Here is a 16,025-nt window from a genome sequence, read left to right on the forward strand (position 1 = left end):
CTAAAATTTCTACAGAAATAAAATTTTAACAAAATTTTCCACAGAAATAAACTTTTGACAAAGTTTTCTATAGAAATAAAATCTTGGTAGATTATTTTTGGCTCGAGTGGCAACCATGATTATGAACCGAATAAAATTTGAACAAAATTTTCTATAGAAATAAAATTTTGACAAAATTTTCTATAGAAATAAAATTTTGACAAAATTTTCTATAGAAATAAAATTTTGGCAATGATGAAAATTTTATTATGAACGGAATAAAATTTTAACAAAATGTTCTCTAGAAATAAAATTTTGACAAAATTTTCTATAAAAATAAAATTTTGACAAAATTTTCAATAGAAATAAAATTTTGGTAGATTATTTTTGGCTCTAGTGGCAACCATGATTATGAACCGATATGTACCAATTTTTGTGTGATTGGACTAATTTTGGTATGGTCCTTAGCGACCATATACTAACACCACGTTCCTAATTTGAACCGGATCGGATGAATTTTGCTCCTCCAAGAGGCTCCGGAGGTCAAATCTGGAGAACGTTTTATATGGGGCCTATATATAATTATGGACGGTTGTTAAAGATCATATACTAACACCATGTTCCAAATTACAACCGGATTGGATGAAATTTGCTTCTCTTGGAGACTTCGCAAGCCAAATCTGGGGATCGGTTTATATGGGGGCTATATATAATTATGAACCGATGTGGACCAATTTTTGCATGGTTGTTAGAGACCATGCAAAATATCATGTACCAAATTTCAGGCGGATCGGATGAAATTTGCTTCTCTTTGAGGCTCCGCAACCCAAATCTGGGGATCGGTTTATGTGGGCGCTATATATAATTATGGACCGATGTGGACCAATTTTTGCACGGTTGTTAGAGACCATATACCAATACCATGTACCAAATTTCAGCCGGATCGGATGCAATTTGCTTCTCTTTGAGGCTTCGCAAGCCAAATCTGGAGATGGGTTTATATGGGGTCTATATATAATTATGGACCGATGTGGATCAATTTTTGCACGGTTGTTAGAGACCATATACCAATACCATGTACCAAATTTCAGCCGGATCGGATGCAATTTGCTTCTCTTTGAGGCTTCGAAAGCCAAATCTGGAGATCGGTTTATATGGGGTCTATATATAATTATGGACCGATGTGGACCAATTTTTGCATGGTTGTTAGAGACCATATACCAACATCATGTACCAAATTTCAGCCGGATCGGATGAAATTTTCTTCCCTTTGAGGCTCCGCAAACCAAATCTGGGGATCGGTTTATATGGGGGCTATATATAATTATGGACCGATGTGGACCAATTTTTGCATGGTTGTTAGAGACCATATACCAATACCATGTACCAAATTTCAGCCGGATCGAAAGCAATTTGCTTCTCTTTGAGGCTTCGCAAGCCAAATCTGGAGATCGGTTTATATGGGGTCTATATATAATTATGGACCGATGTGGATCAATTTTTGGATGGTTGTTAGAGACCATATACCAACATCATGTACCAAATTTCAGCCGGATCGGATGAAATTTTCTTCCCTTTGAGGCTCCGCAAACCAAATCTGGGGATCGGTTTATATGGGGGCTATATATAATTATGGACCGATGTGGACCAATTTTTGCATGGTTGTTAGAGACCATATACCAACACCATGTACCAATTTTCAGCCGGATCGGATGAAATTTGCTTCTCGTTTAGGCTCCGCAAGCCAAATCTGGGGATCGGTTTATATGGGGGCTATATATAATTATGGACCGATGTGGACCAATTTTTGCATGGTTGTTAGAGACCATATACCAACACCATGTACCAAATTTCAGCCGGATCGGACGAAATATGGTTCTGTTAGAGGCTCCACAAGCCAAATCTGAGGGTCCCTTTATATGGGGGCTATACGTAAAAGTGGACCGATATGGCCCATTTTCAATACCATCCGACCTACATCGATAACAACTACTTGTGCTAAGTTTCAAGTCGATAGCTTGTGTCGTTCGGAAGTTAGCGTGATTTCAACAGACGGACGGACGGACGGACATGCTTAGATCGACTCAGAATTTCACCACGACCCAGAATATATATACTTTATGGGGTCTTAGAGCAATATTTCGATGTGTTACAAACGGAATGACAAAGTTAATATACCCCCATCCTATGATGGAGGGTATAATAATTTAATGTAAATAAATTCTTATCATAATTGTAATTTTGTAGGCAAGCTCGAAAAAACATAAAATTTGTATACCCTCCGCAATAAGATGGTGGGTTTATTAACTTTGTCATACCTCTCCATGACATGACAAAATTTTCTATAGAAATAATAGTTTGATAAAATTTTCTATAGATATAAATTTTTTACAAAATTTACTATAGATATAAAATTTTGACAAAATTTTCTATAGAAATAAAATTTTAGACAAAATTTTCTATGGAAATAAAATTTTGACAAAATTTTCGATAGAAATAAAATTTTGACAAAATTTTCTATAGACATAAAAATTTTGACAAAATTTTCTACATACATAAAAAAAAATTGACAAAATTTTCTACATAAATAAAAAAAATTTGACAAAATTTTCTACATAAATAAAACTTTTGGCAAAATTTTCTTTAGAAATAAAATTTTGACAAAATTTTCTATAGAAATAAAATTTTGATAAAATATTCTATATAAATAAAATTTTGACAAAATTTTCTACATAAAAATTTCCTTGACAAAATTTTTTACCGAAATACAACTTTGACAAAATTTTCTATAGAAATAAAATGTTGACATAATTTTCTATAGAAATAAAATTTTGACAAAATTTTCTATAGAAAAAACATTTTGACAAAATTTTCTATAGAAAAAAAATTTGACAAAATTTTCTACAGAATTAAAATTAACAAAATGTTTATGTCGTTTTTTATGTCCATATCGGTCCATAATCTTTAGAGCTGAAATTTTTTTTTTGTTTTTACTTCATTGTGTATGCTTACGTTCCTCGCTCACACTTTCATCTTCTTCAGTTTTGTTTATTCATTATCACTATCATTGCTTTATTGTTTATATGTTATCATACAATTGAATACTTAATTTAGTCGTTCAACAATAAATTGAAAGCTTTAAAGCAAAAGACGGAAGTTAGGCGACATTCACATGTCCACTATTCTGCCAGTACTTTAAAGTTCGATTTTATCCCCTTCGATATTTTCATGCCATCCGTCCGTCGGTCTGTTGAAATCATCCTAACTTGCGAACACAATAAACTGTGGGCTTGAAACTCGATACCCAGGTCACTTTCTTTTTAAATTTATTATTTATTATAATCAGCAATGCTGTTTCTATGAGTGTATGAAAATACAAACGCATCGACGATACCATGATACCTACAAAATCTATAACACTTAAGAGTGATCCACTATTTCGGTCTGCTGGGTGATGGCTGGGCTTTAGATCTTCATTAGTTTCAGTTTGTTTTGACTATCGTCCAGTACGCTTTGCAATTTCTCGGTTAAATTGCCGTTGGTGCAAAATTATTGAAAATAAAAATAAAATACAATGTTTTCAAAAATTATTCGAAAACCCAACTGCAATCTGGATAATATATGGAATCATAGGAAATTCTCAACAGCGTTTGGCATTAAGGTAATCTTAATTTAAAATTTTAAAGGGGGGGGATAGGATATTCTAAAATGGTTGGTATACAAATCTTGATATTACAAATCTACAAAAGGGAGAACTTACTCACAATGAACTCTGATAGTTAGGTTAGGTTAGGTGGCAGCCCGATGTATCAGGCTCACTTAGACTATTCAGTCCATTGTGATACCACATTGGTGAACTTCTCTCTTATCACTGAGTGCTGCCCGATTCCATGTAAAGCTCAATGAAAAGGGACCTCCTTTTTATAGCCAAGTCCGAACGGCGTTCCACATTGCAGTGAAACCATTTGGAGAAGCTTTGAAAGCCTCACAAATGTCACCAGCATTACTGAGGTGGGATAATCCACGGCTGAAAAAGTTTTTGGTGTTCGGTCGAAGCAGGAACCGAACCCACGACCTTGTGTATGCAAGGCGGGAATGCTAACCATTGCACCACGGTGATAGTATGAAATAACACGAAAATTCTATTTCTATAGAAAATTTTGTCAAAATTTTATTTCTTTAGAAAATTTTGTCAAAATTTCATTTCTATAGAAAATTTTCTTAAAATTTTATTTCTATAGAAAATTTTCTTAAAATTTTATTTCTATAGAAAATTTTGTCAAATTTTATTTCTATAGAAAATTTTGTCAAAATTTTATTTCTATAGAAAATTTTGTCAAAATTTTATTTCTATAGAAAATTTAGTCAAATTTGTATTTCTATAGAAAATTTTGTCAAAATTTTATTTCTATTGAAAATTTTGTCAAAATTTTATTTCTATTAAAAATTTTGTCAAAATTTTATTTCTATTGAAAATTTTGTCAAAATTTTATTTATATAGAAAATTTTGTCAAAATTTTATTTATATAGAAAATTTTGTCAAAATTTTATTTATATATACAATTTTGTCAAAATTTTATTTATATAGAAAATTTTTTAAAAATTAATTTTTTTTTTCAAAATTTTATTTCTGTAAAAAATTTCGTCAAAATTTTATTTCTATAGAACATTTTTTAAAATTTTATTTCTATAGAAAATTTTTGCAAAATTCTATTTCTATAGTTAATTTTGTAAAAATATATAGAAAATTTTGTCAGAATTATATTTCTATAGAAAATTTTGTCAAAATTTTATTTATATAGACAATTTTGTCAAAATTTTATTTATATAGAAAATTTTTTAAAAATTAATTTTTTTTTCAAAATTTTATTTCTGTAGAAAATTTCGTCAAAATTTTATTTCTATAGAAAATTTTTTAAAATTTTATTTCTATAGAAAATTTTTCAAAATTCTATTTCTATAGTTAATTTTGTCAAAATATATAGAAAATTTTGTCAGAATTATATTTCTATAGAAAATTTTGTCAACATTTTTTTCTATAGAGAATTTTTGCAAAATTTTTTTCTATAGAGAATTTTTGCAAAAATTTTTTCTATAGAAAATTTTGTCAACATTTTATTTCCATAGAACATTTTGTCAAAATTTTATTTCTATAAAAATTTTGTCAACATTTTATTTATATAAAAAATTTTATCAAAATTTTAAACGCAAATACCTGTCGTTCTACGATACTGGTACACATTTCTTCGTTCTTTTCTCTTTTAGACTGCTCCAGCAACCCTGGAAGAAAAGTCTTATGTAAGTGATTTACAAAAGGAATGGCAAAAATCGAAACCTTTTAAATCGGTACCTGGACCAACAAAACTACAAATGATTCGAGGCTTTATGAGAAACGGAGATTTTCATGATAGGGCTTTCGATGATGTTTTACAAATCTTTCGACAGCGGTATGGCGATATCTTCCTAATACCTGGAATGTTTGGTCAAAATACCAATTTGGTTACATTCAATCTAAATGACCATGAGAAAGTATTTCGTACCGAAGGACCATATCCTTACAGACCGGGAAATGAACTTGCCCTTGACTATCGTTTGGCGCGAAAAGACGATTTGTATGATGAGGATAATTTGGGTGTGGCTGGAAAGTGAGATTTGTTGATAAGGCCATCGTTATTATATTCCATATAATGTGTTATCCTTTTTAGTGGTCCCCAGTGGGGTAAAATTCGTCATGCCGTAAATCCAATACTAATGAAGCCACGAAATACTGTGCTCTACATAGATCCAATGCAAAAGGTCAATGAAGAATTTATTGAAAGGTAGGGAAAGATTTTCTTTTTAAAAAATATTTCACGTACTGCCCTTTTTCTTTTTTCTCCAGAATACAAAAAATACGAGATCCCATTACCTTGGAAGTTCCTGGAAATTTTCTCACCGAGATTAAACGTTTATCATTTGAATCGGTTGCTGTTATTGCATTGGACAAACACTTTGGTCTTGTGCGCAATGATGCCTCCGTCCCTGAGGCCCAAGAGCTATTTGACAATTTTCAAATCTTTTCCAAGTCCATGTATGATTTGGGCATAAAACCATCAATTTACAGATATTTCAAAACACCCACCTACAAACGTTTCGAAAGATCTATGGACACCATAACCGATATATGTCGCAAATTTGTCGATGAAACTTTGCAGCGCATCGAAGGCCAAGGCTTCCGCGGAGAGGGTAAAAGTGTTTTGGAACAATTGATAAAAATTGATCGGAAAATTGCCATAATAATGGCTGTCGATATGTTAATTGCTGGAGCTGATACAACCTCGACAATTATGTCGGGAGCATTACTATGCTTGGCCAAAAATCCTGAAAAACAGCAAAAACTTCGCGAAGAAATCCTAACACATGTAGGACGGGCAGGAAAATTCACCATGGAGAATATGAAAAATTTACCCTATCTAAGGGCCTTCATTAAGGAATCAATACGCATGTATCCATTAATTTTTGGTAATATGCGTAGCACTGGCATGGACTTAAGCTTAGGAGGCTATCAAATACCCAAACATACACATGTCATTATGGCATCCAATTTGCTATTGCAAGATGAGAAATATTTTAATAGACCCAAGGAATTCCTTCCTGAGCGTTGGTTACGTTCTGGCGATGCAGATCCAGCAGATGGCGCATCCATTAAGAGTAGCAATCCATTCATATTTCTACCTTTTGGTTTTGGTCCACGTTCGTGTATTGGCAAGCGTGTTGTCGATTTGGAATTGGAAATTACATTGGCCAATATTGTGCGTAATTTCCATATGGAATATAATCATCCTACGGAAAATGCATTTAAAACCTATTTCATGAGTCAGTGTGTCATTCCCCTGAATTTTAAATTTATCGATCTCAAGTGTTAATTTTTTATAACCGAAAATAATTATTGTTTTATCCAAGTCCAAGTGTACAATTTTGACAAAATTTTCTATAGAAATGTTTTGACAAAATTTTCTATAGAAATAAAATTTTGACAAAATTTTCTATAGAAATAAAATGTTGACAAAATTTTTTATAGAAATAAAATTTTGACAAAATTTTCTATAGAAATAAAATTTTGATACAATTTTCTATAGAAATGTTTTGACAAAATTTTCTATAGAAATAAAATTTTGATAAAATTTTCTATAGAAATAAAATTTTAACAAAATTTTCTATAGAAATAAAATTTTGACAAAATTTTCCGTAGAAATAAAGTTTTGACAAAATTTTTCTATAGAAATAAAATTTTGACAAAATTTTTTATAGAAATAAAATTTTGGCAAAATTTTCCGTAGAAATAAAATTTTGACAAAATTTTCTATAGAAATAAAATTTTGATAAAATTTTTCCATAGAAATAAAATTTTGACAAAATTTTTCCATAGAAATAAAATTTTGACAAAATTTTCTATAGAAATAAAATTTTGACAAAATTTTTATAGAAATAAAATTTTGACAAAATTTTCTATAGAAATAAAATTTTGATAAAATTTTCTATAGAAATAAAATTTTGATAAAATTTTCTATAGAAATAAAATTTTGACAAAATTTTCTATAGAAAGAAACTTTTGACAAAATTTTCTTACAATAGGTGAACTTATAAATAAAAAAATATTAATGTAATTTCTTTGTTTATTCCGTTTACTTAAGGTATTAATTCAATCAATGACTTAGTTAGTTATACATATTTTCTAATTCAATTATAATTTTAATTGAACAAAAAATGTTGGCATTAATTTTATATTTATAGACATATCTACATATTGTTTAATACTATAACTACAACGGGACATAGAGGTAAAGTTACAAAACCTTATTTGGAGGATTTCGTCAGACTTTCTTCTTGAAATTAAAAATTCTATCCGCTAATTTTCTACTCTAAAATAAATCCTTTAATAAAAGGCAAACCTGTTGGAACTTTTTGTTGATACGCTCGATAATCGGAACGGAAGAAATTCAATAATGAAAATTCTTCACAATAAATTCGGTCGTGGAAAAATTTCCAACTTATTATCGTATAGGCAATAATACACAGAGGATTCATAAGTATTATTTGGGTACCAATGGACCACCAAAACCAACCCACATAGGATGGATGACGGGAATAAGCATAAATGCCATGCGTTACAAGTTTATGGTCGTCAGCCTTCTCGTATTGTACCTGAAATTACAAGCAGAGTTTAAAAATTAATGACAATTACGACAAAATGCTTATGAGTAAGGAATTTAATTAGAAAAGAAGTTAAAAAAAAAAAACTTAGAAAATCGAGCAATAAGAAAACCACTTCAGTTATTGTGTCCTTATGAATTCTGTTCAGACTAGTCCGAAATGTCGCCTAATCTAGATGACATCTTTTGTAATGTTGGCCCTTGCGATTCAAATAGAGTAGGTCAACTCAGGCTTCCATTTGTGATGGATAATTTTCCTTATGATAGAGTTTTGTGTTGGGCTCTGTCAAGATATTTTAGTGCTGAACCCCCTTTGGATAATAATTACAAATGTATTGACGTAGAAGAAACACCTGGTGATGTCATGTTATTGATTGTGCGAATAGTACACTTGACTAGACAATTTCAAGGTTTCATTCGTTTTATAGAATAATGCCCATATTCATAATATGTCGAAGGAATTTGTATGGTAATAGTTGGTTTAAAGTGTACGTTAACTTTTATGAATAAAGGTGAGTACTAAGTTCGAAATTAGCCGCTAAAGTGAAAACTAAATCAGTAAAAAAAGGCATAAAATTATACATATTTGTTGCAAATTTTATTATACCTTGATGGGGAATAGCGCAAAGCAAATTTTCACAAAGCTTGTATTCCTTAAAATGGATTATGAAAGAAAAGTAATGGTGAAAAAATTACGATTTTAGCGGCTAAACTTGAACTTAATACCCAACTTAAGGGGGCAAGTCTTTTGCTGCCCATGTTGCAGATTGCATATTTTTATACTCCTCATATCACAAACATATCCCCCAATTCACATATTTTAGGACTACACATACGAAAATATGTACTTACCAAATGTGTAAAACTACTACTAGCCGTTATCATTGCTGTTTTTCGAAGGACTTCTCCGCACATGCACAGCATGACTCCCACTAGCCACAGATAATAGATATCTTTGAAGATGGGCAAAAAATGCACCTCTAGAACAAATTCCAGCCAGCTGGCAGCAGCAGCCATACCATAGGCCCATGAATGATTTAGCATAAATGAATCCACTGTTAAACTTTTTGGATTACACCATGCAATTGTCAGAAACTCGGAGTAATGAAAGAATGCCATAAATAAGCCATAAGTACCCAATTGCTTCCAGACATTTGGAGCAAAGCATATAACCAATATAGAAATGGCTTCCACAAATCCCAAAAATGTTGAACGTATCGCAATCTGAAAAATTAAAGACCAATATCCCTATCAATATTCCATGTCTATAGACACCACCTGTACATGTAATTGTTTCATACCTGATAATCAATATCGCGTAGAACAAATCCTATCACCATATTTATAAGGGCAAAATATAGAGCGGGTCCCCACATCTGAGCGCCCCATACATTTGGCACTGCTCCATAATAGATTTGCGGCACAGATGGTACAGCAACTAGGATTACCGTGACTAAATAGCAAACCAAACTTACTCGGCCTTCTCTGCACAACGGCCTGCTGGGACTTGCATGTTGCTGTATGCACATTTTTTTTTACCAAATTTTGTGCAATTTATTTATTAATTTAAAGGGAATTTAAAAGGTGTCTGGCTGGATGGGAATTACATACGAAATTTGTTATGTTTATTGATTCATTTGTTTACTTAACTGGCGACCAAGCGTCAATCATTGAGAATCACATTGTTTGCGGCCGGCGTTTACTTTAAATTGAAAGAAATTGTACAATTACATTTGATACTATAATGGGACGTACCAATACTATTTTTCAAATGTAACAACCCTGTTACTTTATTTGCATGCCAATAACACAGTTTTGCCATGTAAATGTAAGTACTAAGTACGCTTTTCGCGTTGAAATTTTCGCGATTACTTTATTAAAACAGTCTAATATAAATCAGATAAATTAACTCAATAGATGCGCAGTTTCGTGTTCCTCTAGATTTCGGTAAGACTCTACAGGAATATGTTTGTTTTATTTATAATAGAAATTTTGAAAAAATTTTCTATGGAAATAAAATTTTGAGAAAATTTTCTATAGAAATAAAATTTTGAGTACATTTTTTATAGAAATAAAATTTTGACAAAATTTTCTGTAGAAATAAAATTTTGTATAGAAATAATATTTTGACAAAACTTTCTCTGGAAACAAAATTTTGACAAAACTTTCAATAGAAATAAAATTTTGACAAAATTTTCTATAGAAATAAAATTGTGACAAAATTTTCTATAGAAATAAAATTTTGACAAAATTGTCTATAGCATTAAAATGTGGACCAGTTTTTCTATAGAAATAAAATTTGGACCAATTTTTCTACAAAAATAAAATTTTGACCACATTTTCTGTCAAAGTAAAATTTTGGAAAAATTGTATTAATTTAATTTGGAAAAATGGTCCGCTGGTACGAATTTCGGAAAAATGTTGGTCCAAAACAAAAATTCATTGTGGCAACGGTGGTCTGGACGGTTGCTTTTGAGAAAACTGCTCTTGCATGTCAATAGTACAGTTTTGCCAGCCATTTCTCATGGGCAATTCATTTGGCACATTTTTATCGGCCCTATTTTATTTCGATTATAGTTATTTGTCCGCCCTGCATATCGATAACAGAAGGTATCGTGTAAAATCGTATTGCTTGTAGCAACTCTGTCATCACTATTAATTCAGTTTAGTATTGCAGAAGAAAAAGAAAAGAATCGCTGCATACTTGTGCAAAATATTAATTCAGATAAGATAGAAAAAATACCCAATAAAACGTTTAAAAAGTTCTATTAAAAATGAGTGGCATGGATAAAAGAAAACTATCGTAAGTTTTGATAAGTATCTTGGTGAAAAGTTATATGAAAATTGATGAGAACATAAAAAAAATTAAGTCGATGAATCAAGAGAAATGTATGGAAAAAAGTTCTGCAGAGCTGTTGGCGTCTCTGCAACTGCGAAGGCAGATGTATTTTGGTTAAAGAACACAAAAAGAAAGAGAAATAACTGCCAAAGTGTGTATGTGTGGATATGTGCTGTGTGTATATTCGCAAGAATTGAAAAGGGCGGCGGTGACGTATATGCTGACGTTCTCTTTTTGTGCCGGCAGCGCAGTAGCAAAAGAATTGATTTTATTTTTTGTACAAATGCCATAGACCAAAGAAAAGCCAGTCAGCGCAATTATGTCGGCTCATCATAGAGAAGAAATTCCATTACAGAATAAAATGCTCGAAAATTAAAAGGGAAATACGATGGTTAGCTTTCTCTTTGTCCTTGCATTGAGTTGGCAGCTGTTTTTAATCGTTTAATATGTTGACATACGAGGGCAGCTACAATTTAGGCTAAAACAATGAGGAAGAATCATCTAGTAAATATGTATATGTATCCCTGGATTCTACTCTAGCAAGGCAAACATATGATGGTTGTGACAAGTTCCTGAATTTTCTTTCAATGTCCTTTGTATGTTTGTTTTTACTGGCGTTGGCAGCGGCGTCCAAAAACCTTACACGCTTTTATTTAGAATGAGCTCTATTACATTTCAAGGATATTTATGTGTACAAGGACTTTTCGCGTGTTCTTACAATACCATAGGTTAGAGGGATTAATGTTTTCTTTAAATGGACACGATGGCTCTTTTTCCATATGTTTGTAAACATTTTATTGTTTGTGTGAAAACTTAAAATTGACAGCGGCATCTGTAGGTAAATAACAAACCAAAAAGAAATACAATCCCATAGATTGCCATTAACATCGTTTGCCAAAAAAAAAATCTTCTGAATTATTGTCCGTGAGAAAAAAGGTAATCCACTGGTATATTGGATTATAGTGATACTCGTTAAAAATGTGTCCACCAAGAGGAAAAATTTTGCAATTAATGCTTTTGCAAACGCGCAGCTTGGTCACTGAAAACGTAACCGTTGTGCATTAGTTTTGCATGGAGAAGGTCCCCGGTTCGATTACAAGATGGGAAAACAACAGAAAAATATAATTTACATTTGTAATTTATTGATTACATCATTTTACAAACGTATTTGCTAAATAAAAAAACAGACAATCTTCTCTACAGGAAACTTCTGTACAATGAAGCTCTCTTTATAATAAGAAAATGTCAAAAGACATCTTTTTTTCTTTCCATTTTCTTATATTCTGATATAATTTCTGTACTCTGTACAATGAAGTTTCTATATATATTGAATATATATATTTCTGGCCCCATCAAAATTCATTATAGGGATGTTCGACTGTAACACAAGTCTAAAATGTGGGGAGATACAACCACGATTGCCACTCGTCCCAAAAACAATCCACCAATATTTGAAGAAAATTTTACCAAAACTCTACCAAATTTAAAAAAAAATTTAATATTTGAATAAAATTTTCTTGGAAATCTCAAAATTTTTTTTCTCTAGAAAATTTCAAAATTTACTTCTATAGCAAATTTTGTCAAAATTTTATATTTCTAAAAACTTTTGTCAAAATTTTATTTCTATAGAATTTTTGTCAAAATTTTATTTCTATAGAAAATTTTGTAAAAATTTTATTTTTCTAGAAAATTTTGTCAAAATTTTATTTCTATAGAAAATTTTGTCAAAATTTTATTTCTAAAGAAAATTTTGTCAAAATTTTATTTTTCTAAAAAATTTCAAAATTTACTTCAATACAAATTTTGTCAAAATTTTATATCTCTAACAACTTTTGTCAACATTTTATTTCAATCGAAAATTTTGTCAAAATGTTATTTCTAAGAAAATTTCGTCACAATTTTATTTCTAAAGAAAATTTTGTCAAAATTTTATTTTTCTAAAAATTTCAAAATTTACTTCAATACAAATTTTGTCAACATTTTATTTCAATCGAAAATTTTGTCAAAATTTTATTTCTATAGAAAATTTTGTCAAAATTTTATTTCTATAGAAAATTTCGTCACAATTTTATTTCTATAAAAAATTTAGTACCCATTTTATTTCTAAAGAAAATTTTGTCAAAATTTTATTTCTATAGATTTTGTCACAATTTTATTTCTAAAGAAAATTTTGTCAAAATTTTATTTCATTTGTTTTGTTTTGTTATTGTTGGTCTTGTTCTTTAAGCATTGTTGTTGTTTTTTATTGCAGCTTAAAACCATACATTGACCCTCCTTTTTTCGGAGGGTTCAAGTGTGGTTTTTGTTGGGTTTAATAAACTGCCTGAATTTATTCTGATAATTGGTTGATAGTTTTGCTGCAAGTAGAGGATGCTGATGAGGAATGTGGTAATTCCGAAACGTGGGTCCATCCAACCATCTTGCAGTCTATAGGGCTTTGCCCAAATAAATTTGACAAACATTCTTTTCCTCTGTTGGTTAAGCTACACTTGTAGTGTAGTCAAGGTATGGTTTTAAGCTGCAATAAAAAACAACAACAAAATTTTATTTCTATAAAAAATTTTGTCACAATCTTTTTTCTATAGAAAATTTTGTCACAATTTTATTTCTATAAAAATGTAGTCAACATTTTATTTTTATAAAAATGTCAACATTTTATTTCTAAAGAAAATTTTGCCAAAATTTTATTTCTAAAGAAAATTTTGTCAAAATTTTATTTCTTAGAAAATTTTGTCAAAATTTTATTTCTATAAAAAATTATGTCAAAATTTTATTTCTATAGAAAATTTTGTCAAAATTTTATTTCTATAGAAAATTTTATTTCTATAGAAAATTTTGTCAAAATTTTATTTCTATAGAAAATTTTGTCAAAATTTTATGTCTAAAAAATTTTGTCAAAATTTTATTTCTATAGAAAATTTTGTCAAAATTTTATTTCTATAGAAAATTTTGTCAAAATTTTATTTCTATAGAAAATTTGTCAACATTTTATTTCTATAGAAAATTTTGTCAAAATTTTATTTCTATAGAAAATTTTGTCAAAATTTTATTTCTATAGAAAATTTTGTCAAAATTTTATTTCTATAGAAAATTTTGTCAAAATTGTATTTCTATAGAAAATTTTGTCAAAATTGTTTCTATAGAAAATTTTGTCCAAATTTTATTTCTATAGAAAATTTTGTTAAAATTTTATTTCTATAGAAAATTTTGTCAAAATTTTATTTCTATAGAAAATTTTGTCAAAATTTTATTTCTATAGAAAATTTTGTCAAAATTTTATTTCTATAGAAAATTTTTTCAAAATTTTATTTCTATAGAAAATTTTGTCAAAATTTTATTTCTATAGAATTATTTCTATAGATAAATTTTGTCAAAATGATATTTCTATAAAAATTGAAGTATATCTTATTTGGAGATGTATATTTTGCAAAATCTATCAAAATATGAAGAATTCTACCAAACAGTAAAAAATCTACCATTTTTGGTAGAATTCTACCAACTGGTTGCCAGTGGGTACAACGCTTAGCAAAAAAACAATAAATAGGCAGTGTCTCTAGTGGAGAATAGAGGCGAAACTCAACCAGCAACCATTCGCACCAAAAATTTTTCAATTACAATTTTAATCGAAACAAATTTCAATTAAAAAGTTGGAGTAATTAATTTTTTAGTAATTATTTTTTTTATAAAAAAAAAATCATCTGTAGTAAACAATTTTTTAGTTGGATGAAATTTCAATCAAAAATTAATTGAATTAAGCAATTTCGTTATTGAAAAGAAGACGTATTTCTTCCGTGTAACTCTAAAACCGGATACCATAATCGGTGATGTAAAAACAGGCTCCGACAACAATTGGTTGCTTGACCGGTATGCACCTGTATCGAAATTATCAATGAAATAAATGGCATTTTTGCTACAATTTGCTTCCGTTTTATTGACATGCAACAGGAATTTTTGCAAGAGCTCCCTACCGAGCTTATAATGTTAAAAGTTGGAAGATTACACAAATGACACACATCGAAAAAAAGTGGCAATTCAAATTGTGATGCGAAAGATGAATATTACAAACAACCCAGATAGTATTACCTAAAGAAAATGCTTGGAACACAGAAAAAAATTGGTCTATAATTGATAAGTGATAAAAATCAGGTATTTTAAAAATCAGTTTATCTCGGAAACGGGAAAAATGTTAAAAGGTGTTGTTTTGAAAAAATAACCGTAATAAAACGTTTTAATCAAGGTATCGGGTGATTACAATTTTTTTTCATTTGAGCAGAACTTTTATAGTCAGTATTTGCTTATATTCAAATAACTTGTATTAATGAGAGATACGCCCTATATATTTATCGTTTTACCTCTGAGAAACTAGGCCTGAACGTTTTTTCTATTACTCATTTCATATATTTAATAGAGCCGCTATAGGAAATGCTTAATTTATTCACACCTGACTACCACAACGAAACCATTTGCCGTATTCATTTATCGATAAAATAAGATAATGATATTGTTATTTAACGGCGATTAGATTAAATAAAAAGTATTTAAACAAACTTTGGTCATTGGCCGACTGGGAAGAAATTGCCAAGCGAATGAAATGAATTTTTTATATTAATTGTTGCGTTGAACACCTCGGTGGTAGATACGAAGAGCTCATCAAAAATGTTGGATTACTCTTGGATTGGATTGAAAAATACTTCTGCTAGGCGACCAAGCCGTCCAAAAGGGCCAATCGTTTTGAGAGGGAACTTTTAACAAGAACAAGTATATATGGCCCAATCTTCAACATAGATTGTGTATATTATTCTACAAAAGACAGTCATACACAATCGAATTACTTGTGATGTGTCAACGGCTGCCGAAGTCAACTTCTTAATATTAGTTTCTTATTTGGAAGTTAGTTTATATACAGCCTAAGCTAAATAAAAAAATAAATCGCATGATAAGGCCGTTAAAACCGCTTATAAACTGAAGACTCCAGGAAGAACTGACATATGGGGATCGGTATATTTTGGGACAAT

At 29.9% G+C, this 16,025-nt stretch overlaps 3 protein-coding genes across 6 annotated transcripts in view; 2 read left to right on the forward strand and 1 right to left on the reverse strand.

Annotated features, from left to right (window-relative positions):
• Positions 1-3,455: 3,455 nt before the first annotated feature.
• LOC142234636 (putative cytochrome P450 12c1, mitochondrial) lies at positions 3,456-6,920 on the forward strand. Its single transcript, XM_075305795.1, has 4 exons — positions 3,456-3,640; positions 5,245-5,624; positions 5,685-5,798; positions 5,861-6,920. Exons 1-4 carry the CDS (start codon positions 3,554-3,556, stop codon positions 6,882-6,884), a joined length of 1,605 nt encoding a protein of 534 aa, XP_075161910.1. The 5' UTR covers positions 3,456-3,553; the 3' UTR covers positions 6,885-6,920.
• Positions 6,921-7,676: 756 nt separating this feature from the next.
• On the reverse strand, positions 7,677-9,838 carry Icmt (isoprenylcysteine carboxylmethyltransferase ste14). Its single transcript, XM_075306289.1, has 3 exons — positions 9,473-9,838; positions 9,024-9,395; positions 7,677-8,163 (listed from the first exon to the last, which is right to left on the reverse strand). Exons 1-3 carry the CDS (start codon positions 9,698-9,700, stop codon positions 7,876-7,878), a joined length of 888 nt encoding a protein of 295 aa, XP_075162404.1. The 5' UTR covers positions 9,701-9,838; the 3' UTR covers positions 7,677-7,875.
• A 977-nt stretch (positions 9,839-10,815) lies between these two features.
• Positions 10,816-16,025, forward strand: part of Csp (Cysteine string protein) — a 33,050-nt gene continuing 27,840 nt past the window's right edge. For 3 of the 4 annotated variants that reach the window (XR_012721408.1, XM_075304398.1, XM_075304399.1), the window contains exon 1: positions 10,816-10,974. Coding sequence is in view for 2 of the 4 variants with exons in the window: in XM_075304398.1 (XP_075160513.1) it covers positions 10,946-10,974 (29 nt within the window). In the remaining 2 variants the exon portion in view is untranslated. The remainder of the gene's footprint in view (positions 10,975-16,025) is intronic. The other variant, XR_012721409.1, reaches the window with a different exon arrangement.

Source organism: Haematobia irritans, chromosome 4, assembly GCF_050003625.1.
Source record: "Haematobia irritans isolate KBUSLIRL chromosome 4, ASM5000362v1, whole genome shotgun sequence".
Lineage (NCBI taxonomy): Eukaryota > Metazoa > Arthropoda > Insecta > Diptera > Muscidae > Haematobia > Haematobia irritans.

What these genes read in the sequence shown, in the direction of transcription:
- LOC142234636 (XM_075305795.1), top strand. Translation starts at nt 3,554, where the DNA reads ATGTTTTCAAAAATTATTCGAAAACCCAACTGCAATCTGGATAATATA. An exon ending in AATTTGGGTGTGGCTGGAAA is followed by an intron (nt 5,625 to 5,684) that starts GTGAGATTTGTT and finishes TATCCTTTTTAG; the next exon opens with TGGTCCCCAGTGGGGTAAAA. An exon ending in AATGAAGAATTTATTGAAAG is followed by an intron (nt 5,799 to 5,860) that starts GTAGGGAAAGAT and finishes TTTTTTCTCCAG; the next exon opens with AATACAAAAAATACGAGATC.
- Icmt (XM_075306289.1), bottom strand. Translation starts at nt 9,700, where the DNA reads ATGTGCATACAGCAACATGCAAGTCCCAGCAGGCCGTTGTGCAGAGAA. An exon ending in TACGCGATATTGATTATCAG is followed by an intron (nt 9,396 to 9,472) that starts GTATGAAACAAT and finishes TTAATTTTTCAG; the next exon opens with ATTGCGATACGTTCAACATT. An exon ending in GTAGTAGTTTTACACATTTG is followed by an intron (nt 8,164 to 9,023) that starts GTAAGTACATAT and finishes TTGTAATTTCAG; the next exon opens with GTACAATACGAGAAGGCTGA.